At 39.9% G+C, this 14,466-nt stretch overlaps 5 protein-coding genes across 9 annotated transcripts; all 5 read right to left on the bottom strand.

Moving 5' to 3' along the window:
• Nucleotides 1-87: 87 nt before the first annotated feature.
• LOC108113927 (seminase-like) lies at nt 88-1,025 on the bottom strand. The gene is made up of 2 exons (XM_017224634.1): nt 386-1,025; nt 88-323 (listed from the first exon to the last, which is right to left on the bottom strand). Exons 1-2 carry the CDS (start codon nt 1,023-1,025, stop codon nt 100-102), a joined length of 864 nt encoding a protein of 287 aa, XP_017080123.1. The 3' UTR covers nt 88-99.
• A 127-nt stretch (nt 1,026-1,152) lies between these two features.
• Nucleotides 1,153-2,047, bottom strand: LOC108114076 (seminase-like). Its single transcript, XM_017224831.1, has 2 exons — nt 1,438-2,047; nt 1,153-1,384 (listed from the first exon to the last, which is right to left on the bottom strand). Exons 1-2 carry the CDS (start codon nt 2,045-2,047, stop codon nt 1,164-1,166), a joined length of 831 nt encoding a protein of 276 aa, XP_017080320.1. The 3' UTR covers nt 1,153-1,163.
• Nucleotides 2,048-2,159: 112 nt separating this feature from the next.
• Nucleotides 2,160-6,197, bottom strand: LOC108114647. Of its 5 annotated transcripts, none has more exons than XM_017225718.2 (10): nt 5,908-6,046; nt 5,463-5,851; nt 5,330-5,415; nt 5,176-5,277; nt 4,833-5,120; nt 4,558-4,768; nt 3,070-4,505; nt 2,840-3,011; nt 2,437-2,781; nt 2,160-2,384 (listed from the first exon to the last, which is right to left on the bottom strand). In XM_017225718.2, exons 1-10 carry the CDS (start codon nt 6,044-6,046, stop codon nt 2,253-2,255), a joined length of 3,300 nt encoding a protein of 1,099 aa, XP_017081207.2. In that variant the 3' UTR covers nt 2,160-2,252. The 5 variants fall into 5 exon arrangements, with proteins under 5 accessions (XP_017081207.2, XP_017081208.2, XP_017081209.1 ...); XM_017225719.2 differs by having other exon boundaries at nt 5,176-5,265; XM_017225720.2 differs by lacking the exon at nt 5,908-6,046 and having other exon boundaries at nt 5,330-5,387; nt 5,463-5,481.
• Nucleotides 6,198-6,201: 4 nt separating this feature from the next.
• On the bottom strand, nt 6,202-10,228 carry LOC108114649. Its single transcript, XM_041818273.1, has 9 exons — nt 9,815-10,228; nt 9,368-9,759; nt 9,233-9,318; nt 9,078-9,179; nt 8,499-9,018; nt 7,023-8,434; nt 6,791-6,962; nt 6,395-6,739; nt 6,202-6,336 (listed from the first exon to the last, which is right to left on the bottom strand). Exons 1-9 carry the CDS (start codon nt 9,948-9,950, stop codon nt 6,205-6,207), a joined length of 3,297 nt encoding a protein of 1,098 aa, XP_041674207.1. The 5' UTR covers nt 9,951-10,228; the 3' UTR covers nt 6,202-6,204.
• A 23-nt stretch (nt 10,229-10,251) lies between these two features.
• LOC108113926 lies at nt 10,252-13,854 on the bottom strand. The gene is made up of 9 exons (XM_017224633.2): nt 13,713-13,854; nt 13,272-13,660; nt 13,131-13,216; nt 12,976-13,077; nt 12,411-12,924; nt 11,078-12,360; nt 10,851-11,022; nt 10,452-10,796; nt 10,252-10,389 (listed from the first exon to the last, which is right to left on the bottom strand). Exons 1-9 carry the CDS (start codon nt 13,852-13,854, stop codon nt 10,258-10,260), a joined length of 3,165 nt encoding a protein of 1,054 aa, XP_017080122.1. The 3' UTR covers nt 10,252-10,257.
• Nucleotides 13,855-14,466: the final 612 nt, after the last annotated feature.

Genomic DNA, 14,466 nt, shown 5'->3' with positions numbered 1-14,466 from the left:
AAGGCGTTAAATTCCAAATTAGCCATGCCAAGAAATCTGTTAAAATAGTAAGGTAAGTGAGGAAAAGCAATTTAACGGGGAAGAAGAAAAACTTCTTTATTAAGACTTCGCCAGCAATACTTTCATAGTCTGCTCAATAAAAGGCTTCATGTAAAAGACATCCGTATAGACGCCAGGATAACGTTTACTGGCACATCCAATGCCAAAAGACACAATGCCACAAATCTGCTTCTTCTTGTACACCATTGGGCCACCTGAGTCAAAGGTGCATGCATCTTTCTTTCCCAGAACTGCAGCACATATCATACTATCTGTTATGTTAGCTATAGGATATAAAGTAAATATGTTAAATTATTGAATATTATGATATTATATTATTACATACCCGTTGGCTGATAGGCAGCACGGCATTTTTTCTTGTTAATAATTGGCACTGTGACCGTACGTAGTAAAGTCTTTGGCCCACGACCTTTGACCACGGTCATTCCCCAACCGGCAACATTCAGCTTAACGCCTGCCTTGAGATCTTTCGTACACAGCTTTAGTTTTCCTATATTCTTTCCCGTCATTGGAGTTTTCAGCAACATCAATGCAACATCCATATTCATGTCAGTCTCCCGAAACTTATCAGCTAGGATAAATTCTTTAATAGGACGACGTATTCCGGTTTGATCAAGTCGCGACATCGATCCAACGACAATCCAATCTTTACTCCTCATCCGGCCCAGAAAGCAGTGAGCCGCCGTTAGAACTATTAGTTCGTGTAGTAGAGTTCCACCGCAGACAAAATCATTTTCATAGAATAATGCCATTAAGTATCCTCCAAGCTTTTCATTTGTGGTTACATGTCCGCCAATAACGCGAGTCTCATGCGACGGAGGTAGAACTATTTGAGCCACTTTATCGAGATCGATTGTTTCATTGTGGTCCTGGTTTTGGGCAGCGATATGTTCCTGTTCATTGCCATGAACATAGATCAAATTTAGTCCAGCGACGAGCACACAGCAGACGAGAACCCTTTTCATCGCAGTCGGAAAATCAAATGACTTGGCCCAAAAAGATCAGCTACTAGGGAAGCCTATAAGTGTGGCGAAAGTTAATAGTCCGAAACCAAATCAAATTCATGGTATAACCAAATTATAATAATAATCGTAATATTTTATTTATCTGCCTCCTAGCAATATTTTCATGCTCTGCTCGATAAAGGGCTTTACATAAATGACATCAGTGTAGACGCCGTAATAACGCTTGCTGGCACATCCGATGCCAAAGGACACAATACCACAGACTTCCTTTTTGTGAACCAACGGACCACCAGAGTCAAAGGTGCATGCATCTTTCTTTCCTAGGACTCCGGCGCAAAACATACTGTCTGTCAAGTTAACTGGACAAAAAATTAGTTAATCTTAATAATTTTAAAAGAAGATTTCAACTCACCCGTTGGCGAATAGGATGCCCGACATATTCTCTTATCAATCACCGGAACTGTAACCGAACGCAATAGTTTCTGTGTGCCACTGGACTTGGCATCGGTATAGCCCCAGCCGGATACCACAAGCTCAACTCCTGGACTAACAGTGCTAGTGCACAGCGATAGCTTTCCAATATGTCTGCCCTTCATGGGACTTTTTAGTCGCAATATGGCTACATCCATGTTCATGTCGTTTTCACGAAACTCGACAGACTGGATGATATCCTTGACTTTACGTTGGATACCTCGGTCAGTGAGCTTCGAGGTATCGCCGACTGCCAACCAATCGCCAACGGTCAGCCGACCTAGAAAACAATGGGCTGCTGTCAGGACGATGAGGTCATGGAGCAAAGTGCCACCACAAATGAATTCGTTTTTGTAGCGCAGTGCGATTAGATAACCTCCCAGTTTCCTATTTGTGGTCACATCACCGCCGACAACGCGAGTTTGAAATCTAGGAGGTAATACCACTTTGGCCAACTTTTCCAAATCGATGGATTGGTTAAAACCGTTGGCAAAGGCATCCATCGTGAATAGAGTAGCAACCAGTATCCACCAAGCTAGCAGGGGTTGCATTGTATTCGAGGGATGGAGAGCAAAAAACGAAGAAAACTTCTAACCCACACCACTATTGAAGCGTGGAGAAGCCACTTAAGCTAAACCAATGGAATTTTCTAAAGACTTTGTTAAACGGCAATTGAGTTTAATTGCTGTTAATTTGAAAGTGTACGCTGTGGTTTGTGTTTGTTTGGTAGTTTTCAATTAAGCAGCATCTCCAGCTCTAGGAAAAGCTCAGAGGTCGGATCTCCTGAAGGAGCTGACGAAGATAGTACATCTGGTTGGCATCACGATTACGCATATCCGTGGCATGTGGGTACATGGAGTTGATCAGTTGATGCAGATCCGAATAGGTCTAAAAGGTAATAGTATTATTGTATATTTTTTAAATATTTAGGAATCATTACCCCAATATTTCGCCAGGTCTTCTTATAATTCAGTTTTATTGTCTTGAGATCATCAGTACAGTACTCCGAAATCTCTACGAAAGTAGAGCTTTCTGGTGTTACACGCACCGTAACCTCCGATGCTTCATGCACATCCTTGATATTCCGCAGGCATAACACTATATCACGTTCCGCGGCCAGGCGATTCCACTGGTTGTGGGAAAACTTTATCAACTTGGCGTGCACCGTCATCACATCATAGATATGATACTCAGCCGCCAAGTGCTTTTGCGAGAAATATCCCTGATCGATGTAGAAACAAGCATCCTGTTCCGCAAAAACATTCAGATTACGATCCTGAAGACGCTGTTAAGAAGTATTATTAAGAAATTAATAAAAAAAATAACATCAATCACTAAAAAACCTTGCGAAGCTCGACGAAATCTGCAATAGGTTTCTCTATATCTATATATCTATACGGCCTGGCAATATACTCCTTGGGTATATCAATCGCATAACATCGGAACCCATCTTTGCTGATAAAGAAGACAACACGAACATGGTGGGTGTCCAGGGTTAAGACGAGCTCATCCGGACTAAAAAGTTAATATCTATTAATATCTTATTTTCAAAAATTTAAAATTAAAATCTTACTTTTCCTCGTTCTTCTCCAGTTCCCAGTGACGAAATGGAAAATGCGTGTATCTCAGGTAGGCGAAACCAAAGTTTCCCAATCTATTCGTTTTAACAGTAAGTACTTTACTCTCCTTATCGTACTCTGACTCCAGGATAAATTCAGTGGACCAGAGGAAGACCTTTCTGGGTTCGGAACTCCGAGGGGTTCCCAATTGCAAATTATCATTTTTCCTTATCTTTCGTTGGGGCTCAGAATCACTTGTTATGCTGGGATCGTACTCAATTTCCGCCAGTCGCATTTCACTTATACCGCCAACATCCAATCCGAATTGTCTAGTTGACCGTCGTGAGAATGAACCCTGGCGGATAGTTCTACTCGGCGTACTAGGCTCCGGATGAAAACGTCTACTCATTCTGACAGTGTGAACAGTCTGGTCATCAATTTTTTTGTGAGCATCCTCGTATTTATCCTTAATATCATCCAATGTCCTAAAAAGTCCATACATAGAAGTATCCTCTTTGGTACTACGTTCAAGGCCAAGTTGAAGGGGTTCCATGGTTGGGAACACAGGATAAAATCGCTCGGGAAGAGACTGCTCCTCATAGCTAAAGACATGATCCTTGATTTGTTCCGACAGAGCAGAATCGTTGCCTCGCCTTCTATAAAGCTGGGCTGAAGCCGCTGGCTTCTTGATGGCCTGCTCTTCTAACTCATCATTAACGAACTCCCTTGGAAATTTAAATGAGGATATGATACGAGGTAAACAGTGCTTCCGAAGTAGTTCGAGGTTCGTCTTTGTCAGTGGCACACCTTTCAGGTCAACGTTCTTAATTGGATTTTGATAACCCTGACCTGGTTCCAAAAGACTTTGTCGCATAATGGCCAAAGCTGAAGGTCGATAAATGTTGAGTGAACTTTGTAGTGCCGGCTGATGGTATCTTGTTTTAGGCATTTCCTCTACATTTTCATCTGGCACATTCGCAGCCTTTGCGGGTGTCGATACTTTTGGCAAAATGCTTGCTGATTTACGGAAATTCTTTCGCATCGGCTTTTTCTTCTTATCCAATTTTTCCAATATATTCTCAACAACCTGCTGACTTTCGATTACATGCTGAACAAATTGACAGGCCATGGGTTCTCCCCATACGCACAAATGGTTCGGCATCTTGAAGGTAAGAAAGTAAAAGGGTAGCTCATCTGGTTCCAAGTGCAGCTTAAACTCAGAGGCATCTTCCGTATTAAGATCAATGGGATGACTAGGACTTGGCAAGGTGCTAAATTTAGTGGACAAAAATTCCTTATGAGATTCATCCAAAACATCTAGCTCCTTACGCAAAACTCGACCATCCTCATGCAACGTTATATTGAATTTCTCAAAGGCGGTATGCTTGGCCTTTCGCACAAAGACCAAAGAGATGACGCCACCCATGATGATGAATTTACGATTGTTAACCTATAAGTTTATGTATAATTAACATATTTATATAACCAAATCACATAGTTACCTCAAAAGGCAGCAGGTTTAGCTGGTCTGGATGGAAATTCCGTTTAAAGAAGTCGGTACAATCTCGTTTTTCGTGCTCTAAAAATATCTTGTAGGGATCGGGAAACATGCCAATAGGAAGTTCTTGTGGCATTTTTGGTGGCTTTAGAGTGGACTTCTTTTTTGACTTTTCCGGATCCTTTTTTCGTTTTGCCTCTGCTTCTACATACGCTCTTAAAAGACACCAGATATTATTAATAGATGATCGCAATCTTAATCCAAAAAAACTATACTTACACAATGCCCTCTTCGTATTTCTGCATTTCCAGGCTCATTTGATTCATAAGATCCTCCTGTATATCCATCTGGGTCATCCATTCGGTCATTACACTGTCTCCGATGTCGACGAGGCCACAGTTTGGGGTCATAGACCCTGTGATGTCCAGCTCAGAGCTTTTGGCCAGCTGGGAGAAAGGATCAAAGAAAGTGTGGACACAGCGCAGGGTCAGATTATCACAGAGCACGCTTAGCGGTAGTTGAAGAGTCACTCCAACACAGTTCAGATCAGAACACATAAGCGGAAGCCTAGAAGGAAAGATTCAAAATATATCAGTTAATCAAAATAAAGTTAATCTCTTACTTCATATAGTTAAAACGAATCGGGACATCCTGCAGTCCCCATATCTGTAGGTCAAAGTTGCTGCAGTTGTAGCAGTAATTCGATAGTAAACTACCTTTATTTCTAAGAAATAAACAAAATCAATTTATATAAATATGTTTAATGATAGCCTTACATCATATATGCTTCGGGAGAGCAAATTACGCGATAAGTTAGCTTGTCAAAAAACTTATCTAGTGTCCCATGAAGTTCCGCGGGTATCTAAAAAAAAGTAAAGTAACCTAATCTCATTTACAGAAACTTCTTACCTCAGCAAGATCCAGTGCTTGAGTAGTTGGCAGGTCCAGTAGCTCATCATCGTTGCGAAGGACTCTTTCTACACGGCTAATTGTTTCTAGAATACGTTGCACCGTATCATCGTAGAGCTTGACCATGTTAGGTCTAGTTTTTTCCAAGTTTCTCCTAGTCATATCCTTACGGTCAGGAGCGTGAGACAATATACTTCGCTCGTCGACGGGAAGAGCCCAGCTTATATCTTTAGCGCAGGATTCTTTTTCCAAAAAGTTCAGCTGATGGACAAATTTTCGAATATCGTCGGGACGACTAGGATCTGGCAGACCGTCACAAGCTAAGTAAGTGTTCCACTTTTCACCGTCCATCTGCTGTTTCCGAAGTTCCTTGTACTCGTGGGTGGCATCTAAGGAAACACAATTTTAGAAATTTTAACAAAGATATACATTTTCTATAATTTACCTTCAATGAAGGCTGCACTTGTCCGAAGGTCCGTCAAACGCTGCATATATACATTTTTGCGTTGCATCCACTCATCCTCCGTAAGAAGTTCTACGTTGTTTTTGTGAGCTCCTAGCTCCTTGCTTTTCCTTTTTACCATTTTTTTTTTGTTTTTTTTTTTTTATTATTTATTTGTGTGTTTTGTGTGTGTTTGTGTCCTTGTGTCAGTTTTTAATTGACATCAACGTCATTTTGTAAAAATCACTTTTGATCGAATATATGAATTATAGTAAAATTTACACAGAATTTTCGAGAATCCTAGGAGTAACTTAAAGGACGAATACAATTTAGAAGCCTCTTAATGGAGACGAATAGCATTGCGTCTTTATTAGCACCCTCTAGGGTATGGGGATTTAATGAATAAATGGCCTGACCAAAGTCATTATAGTTCTATGATTCATAGGCAAAGTTATAAGCAAACTTAAGGTGAAAGATAAAAGTTACTCACATTGACATTCCGCCAAGTTTCCTCATAGCGAAGTTTAACAACATTTATATCATCCGAACACAGCTCGGAGATTTTGACAAAAGTGGTCTTCTCAGGTGTAATACGCATTGTGACCTCGGAGTAATCCGTATTATCCTTTGCAATCTTCATATCCAAGATGACATCCCTACGTAAGGCCAGTCGATTCCAGCTGGATCGGTAGAATTTCATCAGCTTACACTGCAGAGCCATGGTATTGTAAGCGTGCATCTCAGTGGCCGCATGTTTGATGGAGAAATAACCGTTTGTGATGTAATATTGAGCATCGTTCTCAGCAAAAATATTCAAATTCCTTGCCACAAGTAACTGCAAAAGAGTTCAAACAATAAATGGGTTAAAGACTCTTAATAAGCTTACCTTTCGAAATTCACGGAAGTCGGAAATAGGTTCCTCAATCTCCAGATACTTTACTGGCTTGGCCACATATCCCGTACTAAGATCAGTGACATAACCACGCACTCCCTGAGCTGTGATGTAGAAAACCATTCGCACATGGAAGGTATCCAATGAGAAAATTACCTCATCTGGACTGCAAGTATAAGAATAAGATTTACAGTGAATCTTCAGGGATAAAAAGCTAACAACTTACTTCTCATCATTTGGCTGCAAACTCCAATCATGGAAAGGAAAGTGCTCGTATCGTTTGAAAGCCAAACCGAAAATGCCCAAACGATCTGTCCGAAAAGTTAGTGTACTAGTCTCCGTGTCAATCTTCGATTCTATAATATGTTCTTTAGTCCAATGTTCTAGTACAACAGGTGGTGCCTTTTCTTTTTTAGGAGCCAACTTCAGTTCTTCTAACTTGGCAGATTTTCTCGACGATCGCCGCCTCATTACAGAACCACTTCGTCTCGGCGGCGCATTTTCTGTAGTTTTATTTACTATACTAATTTTTTTAAGTTTAACATTCGATCCAAAATTTGTAAGCTTAACATCTGATGTACTCTTTAGGGAAACAAGTTCTGCATTGCTTAGATTTTTATCAATTACATTCGATGCCCTAGTACTTGCTCTGGTTTCTATAACTTTTGTATCTACCTTTTCCGACTTATCCTTCTTGGTCACGGGTTCGGTTTGACCTACCAATTGCAGAGGTCTCTTTACGTACTTCCTTTTAATATTCTCTAATGTGGTGTACAATCCATATGCTGTTGTTAAATCAGCAGAATTAAAGGTTAGCGTATCGTCGGCAGGAATGAAATCCACAGGAACTACATGTTCAAAAACAGGAAACATCCTTTCTGGTCTTTCCTGTGATTCATAGGATAAGTTTTCCGGTTTAAGTTCCACATCCACGGTCAATTCGGTTTCAGGTCTTTTCACTAAACGATTTGGCCTTGCCTTTAAGCTTTCTGCTGTTAGAAAGTCTTCAGTAAATTCCGATGGTAGCTTAAATGACGAAATTATACGTGGTATGCACACTTTCTCTAACTTTAACATTTCTATCTTATTTAAAGGCTTATTTAGCGAAAAATCTTTGATAGATTTTCCTTTTTCCCTTTTTTCCAGTGCAAGGATAACACTTTGCTTTATGATAGATTTCAGATTTGGTTGGAATAGATTGGTGCTCATTGATCGCGAATTTAAATCATCTCTTTGGATTAGTTGAGATGTTATTCGATGGTTATCAACTAAATTAAGCGTTACCAAAGTATTCCTCTCCGGTGTGTGTGGTGGTGACTCCACCTCTTTCAAATACTGACAAACCTCGGGCTGACCCCATCTACAGAGATCTGGTGACAATTTCACGGTTACCACAAAGAAAGGAAGCTCGTTTTCTTCCAACTTCATCTGGGTGGCACCTAAGGTCATTCTAGTGAACTCAGTAACGCGGGATACTTGTATGTCATCAGCGTCAGCCACTACATCAGGTACGACATACAGAACACGTCCATCTTCGTGCAAGATTATATTGAACTTCTGATATTGCGTTTGATCCGGTCGTCGCACAAATGATATATTATACGTTCCGCCAATAATAATACACTCCCTGAGATTTATCTAGTTTAGGTAGATACTTTTAGTAAGTCATTTATTAATAATACCATAATAGAGGATTGCTTACCTCCTCGGCCGACAGGTTAAGAAGACTTGGATTATAAAAGGTGTCCAGAAACCTATGGTATTGATCATCCTCGCGAGCTAGAAATTCTTTAGATATTTCGGGATACATTCCTGGCGGTACGAAGGGTACCACCTTGGGGGTCTTAGGAATGATAATCTTAGCACTCTTCTCGCCAGATTTGTTAAACTTGGCCTCCTTGGCAGCCTGTTCGGTCCGCTCGGCAATGATTCTCATTGTCTCCTCGTAATCAAATCGCCTTTGATTCATTTTATCTAAAACCTCCTCCTGTATGTCATGTTGCATTAACCATTCTCCAACCACTGACTCCTCCATATCGGTTATTCCAGAATTGGGAATAAAGGAAGAGTCGACAACCTGTACCTCATAGCTCTTAGCGTGCTCTGAACGATGATCAAAACTGGTGTGGACACATCGAAGGGTAACGCAATCCCAAAGGGCACTCATTGGTAACTGAACCTCAACACCAGTGGCCTCAAAATCGGCCAACATGACGGGAACCCTGTAAAAAAGATTTGTGGAAACTAAAATTCGTTCAAGAAAGATTCCTGAAAAACTTACTCCAATTGCTTGAAGATTATTGGAACGTTGTAAAGACCCCACAGATCCATGCGCCACGGATCACATGAGTAGCTCCACCTACCCACTATCCCATCATATGATCTTAAATAATTATTGTTAACTTATACAGGAGATATTCGAATTTAACGACCTACCGCATATAGACGTTTTGCAGGCGCAGTAACCGATAAGTGAGCCGATCATAGAGGCTTTCGATCTCACGCTGGACTTCTTCATAAACCTGTAGACAACTCTTTGTATTAAGCAATCTTTTTGTCAGTAGCACAAACCTCCATGAGATCTATCTGTACTTTCTTTTCTAAGCGCTCCATTTCCACCTCGTTGTCCATTAAAATATCCACCAAACGCAAGACCTCCAGACAGTCTTTTATGTTCTTCTCAAAACATGAACCAGGATTATCGGTACTCGACTTTTCCAAAGTCTTTCGCGTTAGATCCTGTTGGAAAATATTTTGTGACAAGATACTACGCTCATCTACTCCCAAAGTCCAGTTAATAGAGTTATCGTTTTCGATTTGTTCGAAATGATGAATCTTGGCCAAGAAGGTTCGTATCTCGACTGGTGATCGAACCTTGGGCAAGCCATCACAACGAAGATACTGATTCCATCGGTCCTGAAACGTCTGATCTTCCTGTAGATCTCGGAACTGAGCGAGTGCCTCTAAAAAATAGAGATTTTTATTTTTTATTGATATATATTTTTTGATGATAATCACTTTTGAAAATCTGACAGGCGGCAGAAACATCATGCAGTCGAGTTAAGTATGCTTTTTGTCGCTCCATCATTTCGGCCTCGCTTATCAAACCGCTTGCCTCGGTATGTGATGCATCCGTTTTGACCTCCTTAACCATTTTGCCAAAATCCCAGTGTTAATATCCTCCTAAAGAGTTTTTATATATTTTTTTTTATATATGTCTGTTTCTGTATGTTGTTTTATGGCTGAGTATATGTTTTCGTCTGAAATATGAAACAAGGATTGTATATGCAAAGAAAATTGATTTCAAAAAGTAACAGAATAAAAGAATACTGTTTCGCGGAATTGATCTTTGATATTCTTCTTTCACTTAATCAATATATATTTATATTAATTTTTTTAGAAAAAAATTCAAGGGTTTTTTCAATATAAGGATATAGGAATTTACAAAGTATAGAGAAATTTCATGAATAGCTTAGTAGCCTTATTTCCTTTAGCATTCGCGTGACATACGAAAGAAGAATGGAGTCCTTATTCCGCATTTCTGTGGCATTAAGGACCATCGAGTTTATGGCCTGGTGCAGATCCGTAAAGTTCTATGTTTTAGCATTTTAATCACATTATCTTAGTTAAGTTCAGAGCACAAACACAAACTTACACTGATATTCCGCCAAGTGTCAGTATAGGTAAGCTCAATCACATTCACTTTATCCGAGCAGTTTTCTGTAATATTAACAAAGTTCGTCTTCTCGGGTGTAATTCGCATTGTAACCTCGCTATAATCTGAATTATCTTTTGCAATCTTCATGCCCATAATAATGTCCCTTCGCGAGGCCAATCGATTCCAACTTGATCGATAGAACTTCATTAGTTTGCAATGCAAAGCCATGATGTCGTAGGTGTGCATCTCCAGAGCCACGTGCTTGATGGAGAAGTAACCATTTTCGATATAGTAACTAGCATCATTCTCGGCAAAGATATTGATGTTCTTCTTAATGAATATCTGTGGGAGGTAAAAGGGCTTAAAATATTGTGTCAACCTATTGTAAAGACTCACCTGCCGCATTTGACTAAAGTCTGATATGGGCTCTACAATCTCTAGATATTTCACAGGCTTAGCTACATAACCCTTGCTCAGATCAGTTACATAGCCCCGCACTCCTTTGGCTGTAATATAGAAAAATATACGTACATGGAAGGTATCGACGCTTAGAATGATCTCATCCGGACTGTAAATGAAATTTTTTTAAGAAAATTGAAAATTTTGAATATTAACATACATACTTATCCTCACTTGGCTGCAAGGACCATTCACGAAAGGGAAAATGCTCGTATCGCTTGAAGGCCAATCCAAAAAGGCCCAAGCGATCTGTTTTAAAGGTAACAATATTACGCTCTCTGTCAACTTCAGGGTTCTTAATGTACTTTGTGGTCCAATGGGTCACATCGCGCTCTTCCCATTGCTCCTCAAAGTTCTCTCCTAAGTCGCTACTGACTCGTCCATGCTTGCTACCACTTCTTTTTTTCATTTCGGACTTGCGTTTTACTGTCTGTACTTCTTGTATTTCTTCTGGTTCTTCCCTTACTTCCTTTCTTTGTGATCTTTTCTTATCAGGTTCGTCTGGCTGACTTAAGAAATCAATCGGTAATTGACGATATTTCATATTAATGTCGTCAAAGGTTTTTAAAAGTCCAAGCGCTGTAGTATTGTCAAGAGGTTCTGGTTCCAAATCATCGAGTGGTTCGGGATTTCCGACATGTTTAACGGGTGGTAAATAGACAAATACACGTTCCGGATGTTTAACCTGAGCTTCAAAATTAAAATCTAAGGTCTTAGGCTGTGTAATAGTAGCTTCTTCTATTTCTTGACGCTTGACCAAACCCTTTGCTCCCGTTTTGACCCCCTCTCGCTTGGCATCGGAAAAATCTACGGGAAACCTAAATGACGAGATAATACGCGGTATGCCATGTCTTTCCAAGGCTCTAATCTCCACGTTGTTTAATTTCTTCTGCAGTTTAAAGTTTTCCATAACAATTTGGTTTCCCTGTGAGAATTCTATTTTACTTTGTCTGAGGAATGACCGAAGAGTGGGTCGAAATATATTCGCTGACTCTAATGAATGTCGACTTTCGCGTACGATGGAACTATCCAAAACGCTCATACTCATTTCCGATGACCTATTTATGATCGAACTTTGCATCGTTGGTCTCCAAACATATTCACGTTTAGAATCGATCGAAACGAACTCCGTTTCCGAAATATAATGACAAACCTCAGGCTCACTCCACTTGCAAAGATCTGGTGCCAACTGAAGGGTAACAATGAAATATGGTAGTTCGTCATCTTCTAACTTGATCTTTGTGCCACGATACGTCTCCCTGGTCATTCTGGGTATCTTCGATTTGCGAAAGTCCCCTGTTTGGGCCTTTATTTCAGGCATGGTATGAAGCACCCGACCATCCTCATGCAAAATAATGTTAAACTTTTGAAACTGCGTTTGGTCAGGCCGTCGTATGAACATTATAGCATAGATGCCGCCAAGCATGATGCACTCCCTGAGATTAATCTGAGGAAAATGGGTTATTCATATCGTAAACAAAATGATTAATTACGTACCTCATATGGCTGGATATCTAAATGCCTGGGATGATATACCTCATCGAAGTACCCTAAATACTGGCTATCCTCCATTCTTAAAAAATCGGCATAGATATCGGGGTACATGTTAGGTGGAACATATGGTGGCTCTTTTGGAGCTTTTGGTATTACAACTTTGACTGCATTCTCATCACCCGCCTTAGCCGCCTTGGCTGCCGCCTCCGTTTTCTCAGCAATGATCTGCATCATTTCCTCATACTCCCTTCGCCTGTTCAACATCAAATTCAAGGTCTCCTCTTGGAGTTCCAGCTGCATTTGCCACTCGTTAATCACCGAATCCTCTATATCGACTATTCCAGCGGTGGGATAATTGACCGATCCAGATACTGCTGTTTCGAAACTTTTTGCATTTTGCGAGATGTTGTCGAAATCCGTATGTAAACTACGTAGGGTTATGCAATCTTGCAGAACACTTTTCGGTATCTGAACGGAAACACCTGTAGCCTTAAGCTCAGCTAACATAACAGGCAATCTAAAGAGTATATAAAAGTAAATCCTGTTGGAAGATCTCTCATCAACTTACTCCAACTGATCAAAGATAATGGGAACGTTCAGTAGACCCCACATATCAATTTTCCATGGCTTACATTTGTAGCTCCACGCAGCAACTCTGCCATCTTCAGACCTAAGAAAGATAAGAAAGTATTTAGAAAACGTAAATATTAAATCAAAGCTCACTCCATATACGAGTTTTGCATTTTCAATACTCTATAAGTAAGACGATCAAATAAATCATCGATTTCTAATTCTACTTCGGTAGTAACCTGCAAAAAGATAAATATTGAATGATCAGTTAGGCTATTAACTTTAATAACCAACTTCCAAGACATCCTTTTGCCGTTTTTCAGACATTCGAACCACTTCAGCCTGATTGTCCCACATCACGTCCATAAGTCTCAATGTGTCCAGACACATCTGAACGTTTCGATCAAAGTGCACGCCCGGATTATCCTTATTGACCTTCATAGCTGGTCGGGTTTTGTCCACCCTGAAGATATTTTGATTCAAGACCGACCGCTCGTCGATCGACAAGGTCCAGTCTATTGAATTCTTGGACTCAACGTCATCGTAGAAACGCATTTTCGATATAAAAGTTCGCACTTCGACGGGCAGATAAGGACGAGGTAGTCCATCACAACGCAAATGATGCTCCCAGTGCTCCTGGCCTGCCCTGTGAACCTGCTGTTCGTAGAAGTCTCTATGAGCACCTGCATAGGATTTTTTACTACTTAATATTGAATGAGTTACTTCACAGCTTACGCTTTACTAAATCCGCACTATTGTTAAAGTCATTTAGACGGATTAGGTACTTGGCTTCCCGGTCCGCAACTTCACTTTCGGGTATGAGGGGAAGTCTGAGAATCGGTTCCGGCACAGGCTTGATCTTACTTTTTCTACCCATAATATAAGCTCAGTTCTTAGATTCTTATGTGTTGTAGTATTCTTATGTAGTTTTATATACTGACATTAATATTTATATTTGTAAGCCAACTTTTTTAAGTAATAAGTCAATCAACATTACATTTGCCTTAATACAATTTAAATTTATTGAAATTTACTGGTTTTCCCGGTAGGTTGATTATTTTATTTTATGAAAATAATAATAGTAATTTAATTGATTTATTACGTCTTTAGCGTCTTCTCCCATCCTTGTTCCTCTTTAAGCTCCTCGAAGAAAACTACTCCTTTCCCGCGCTGGTATTCTTTCTGACCACTCATCTGGGCACACCCTAGCTGTAATGGCTCACGTTGAATAAAGATGCCAGATCTTAGTATAAACTAAACTTATTCAGTTATTTAGTGTTATTTATATTTTGAAATACATTTTTGAGAAATAATTATTTTATATTACTTTAATACTACAACGAATATTGAAAGACAAAACTTGACCGTAGAATTCTCCTTATAAGATGCAATTTATATTACTTGTAAAATAGTGTAAAAGAAACTACTCATGTAAACTATTGTCAAGATTTTCTCCTCTGGCTGAGATCCAGAAAATTGAAAATGCATA

The sequence above is a fragment of the Drosophila eugracilis genome, unplaced genomic scaffold (genome assembly GCF_018153835.1).
Source record: "Drosophila eugracilis isolate 14026-0451.02 unplaced genomic scaffold, ASM1815383v1 contig_2154, whole genome shotgun sequence".
Taxonomy (NCBI): Eukaryota; Metazoa; Arthropoda; class Insecta; order Diptera; family Drosophilidae; genus Drosophila; species Drosophila eugracilis.
This window is presented reverse-complemented; position numbering and strand designations above follow the sequence as displayed.

Bases quoted from the DNA above. Each gene is read 5' to 3' on its own strand.
- LOC108113927 (XM_017224634.1), bottom strand. From the start codon at position 1,025: ATGAAAAGGGTTCTCGTCTGCTGTGTGCTCGTCGCTGGACTAAATTTG. The intron at 324-385 runs GTATGTAATAAT...TATATCCTATAG, and splicing joins TGCTGCCTATCAGCCAACGG to CTAACATAACAGATAGTATG.
- LOC108113926 (XM_017224633.2), bottom strand. From the start codon at position 13,854: ATGGGTAGAAAAAGTAAGATCAAGCCTGTGCCGGAACCGATTCTCAGA. The intron at 13,078-13,130 runs GTGAGCTTTGAT...TATCTTTCTTAG, and splicing joins ATGCAAAACTCGTATATGGA to GTCTGAAGATGGCAGAGTTG. The intron at 12,361-12,410 runs GTACGTAATTAA...CATTTTCCTCAG, and splicing joins TAGATATCCAGCCATATGAG to ATTAATCTCAGGGAGTGCAT.
- LOC108114076 (XM_017224831.1), bottom strand. From the start codon at position 2,047: ATGCAACCCCTGCTAGCTTGGTGGATACTGGTTGCTACTCTATTCACG. The intron at 1,385-1,437 runs GTGAGTTGAAAT...TTTTTTGTCCAG, and splicing joins GGCATCCTATTCGCCAACGG to TTAACTTGACAGACAGTATG.
- LOC108114649 (XM_041818273.1), bottom strand. From the start codon at position 9,950: ATGGTTAAGGAGGTCAAAACGGATGCATCACATACCGAGGCAAGCGGT. The intron at 9,760-9,814 runs GTGATTATCATC...TCTATTTTTTAG, and splicing joins CGCCTGTCAGATTTTCAAAA to AGGCACTCGCTCAGTTCCGA. The intron at 6,963-7,022 runs GTAAGTTGTTAG...TTATACTTGCAG, and splicing joins TTGCAGCCAAATGATGAGAA to TCCAGATGAGGTAATTTTCT.
- LOC108114647 (XM_017225718.2), bottom strand. From the start codon at position 6,046: ATGGTAAAAAGGAAAAGCAAGGAGCTAGGAGCTCACAAAAACAACGTA. The intron at 5,416-5,462 runs GTAAGAAGTTTC...ACTTTTTTTTAG, and splicing joins AAGCACTGGATCTTGCTGAG to ATACCCGCGGAACTTCATGG. The intron at 3,012-3,069 runs GTAAGATTTTAA...TTAACTTTTTAG, and splicing joins CTGGAGAAGAACGAGGAAAA to TCCGGATGAGCTCGTCTTAA.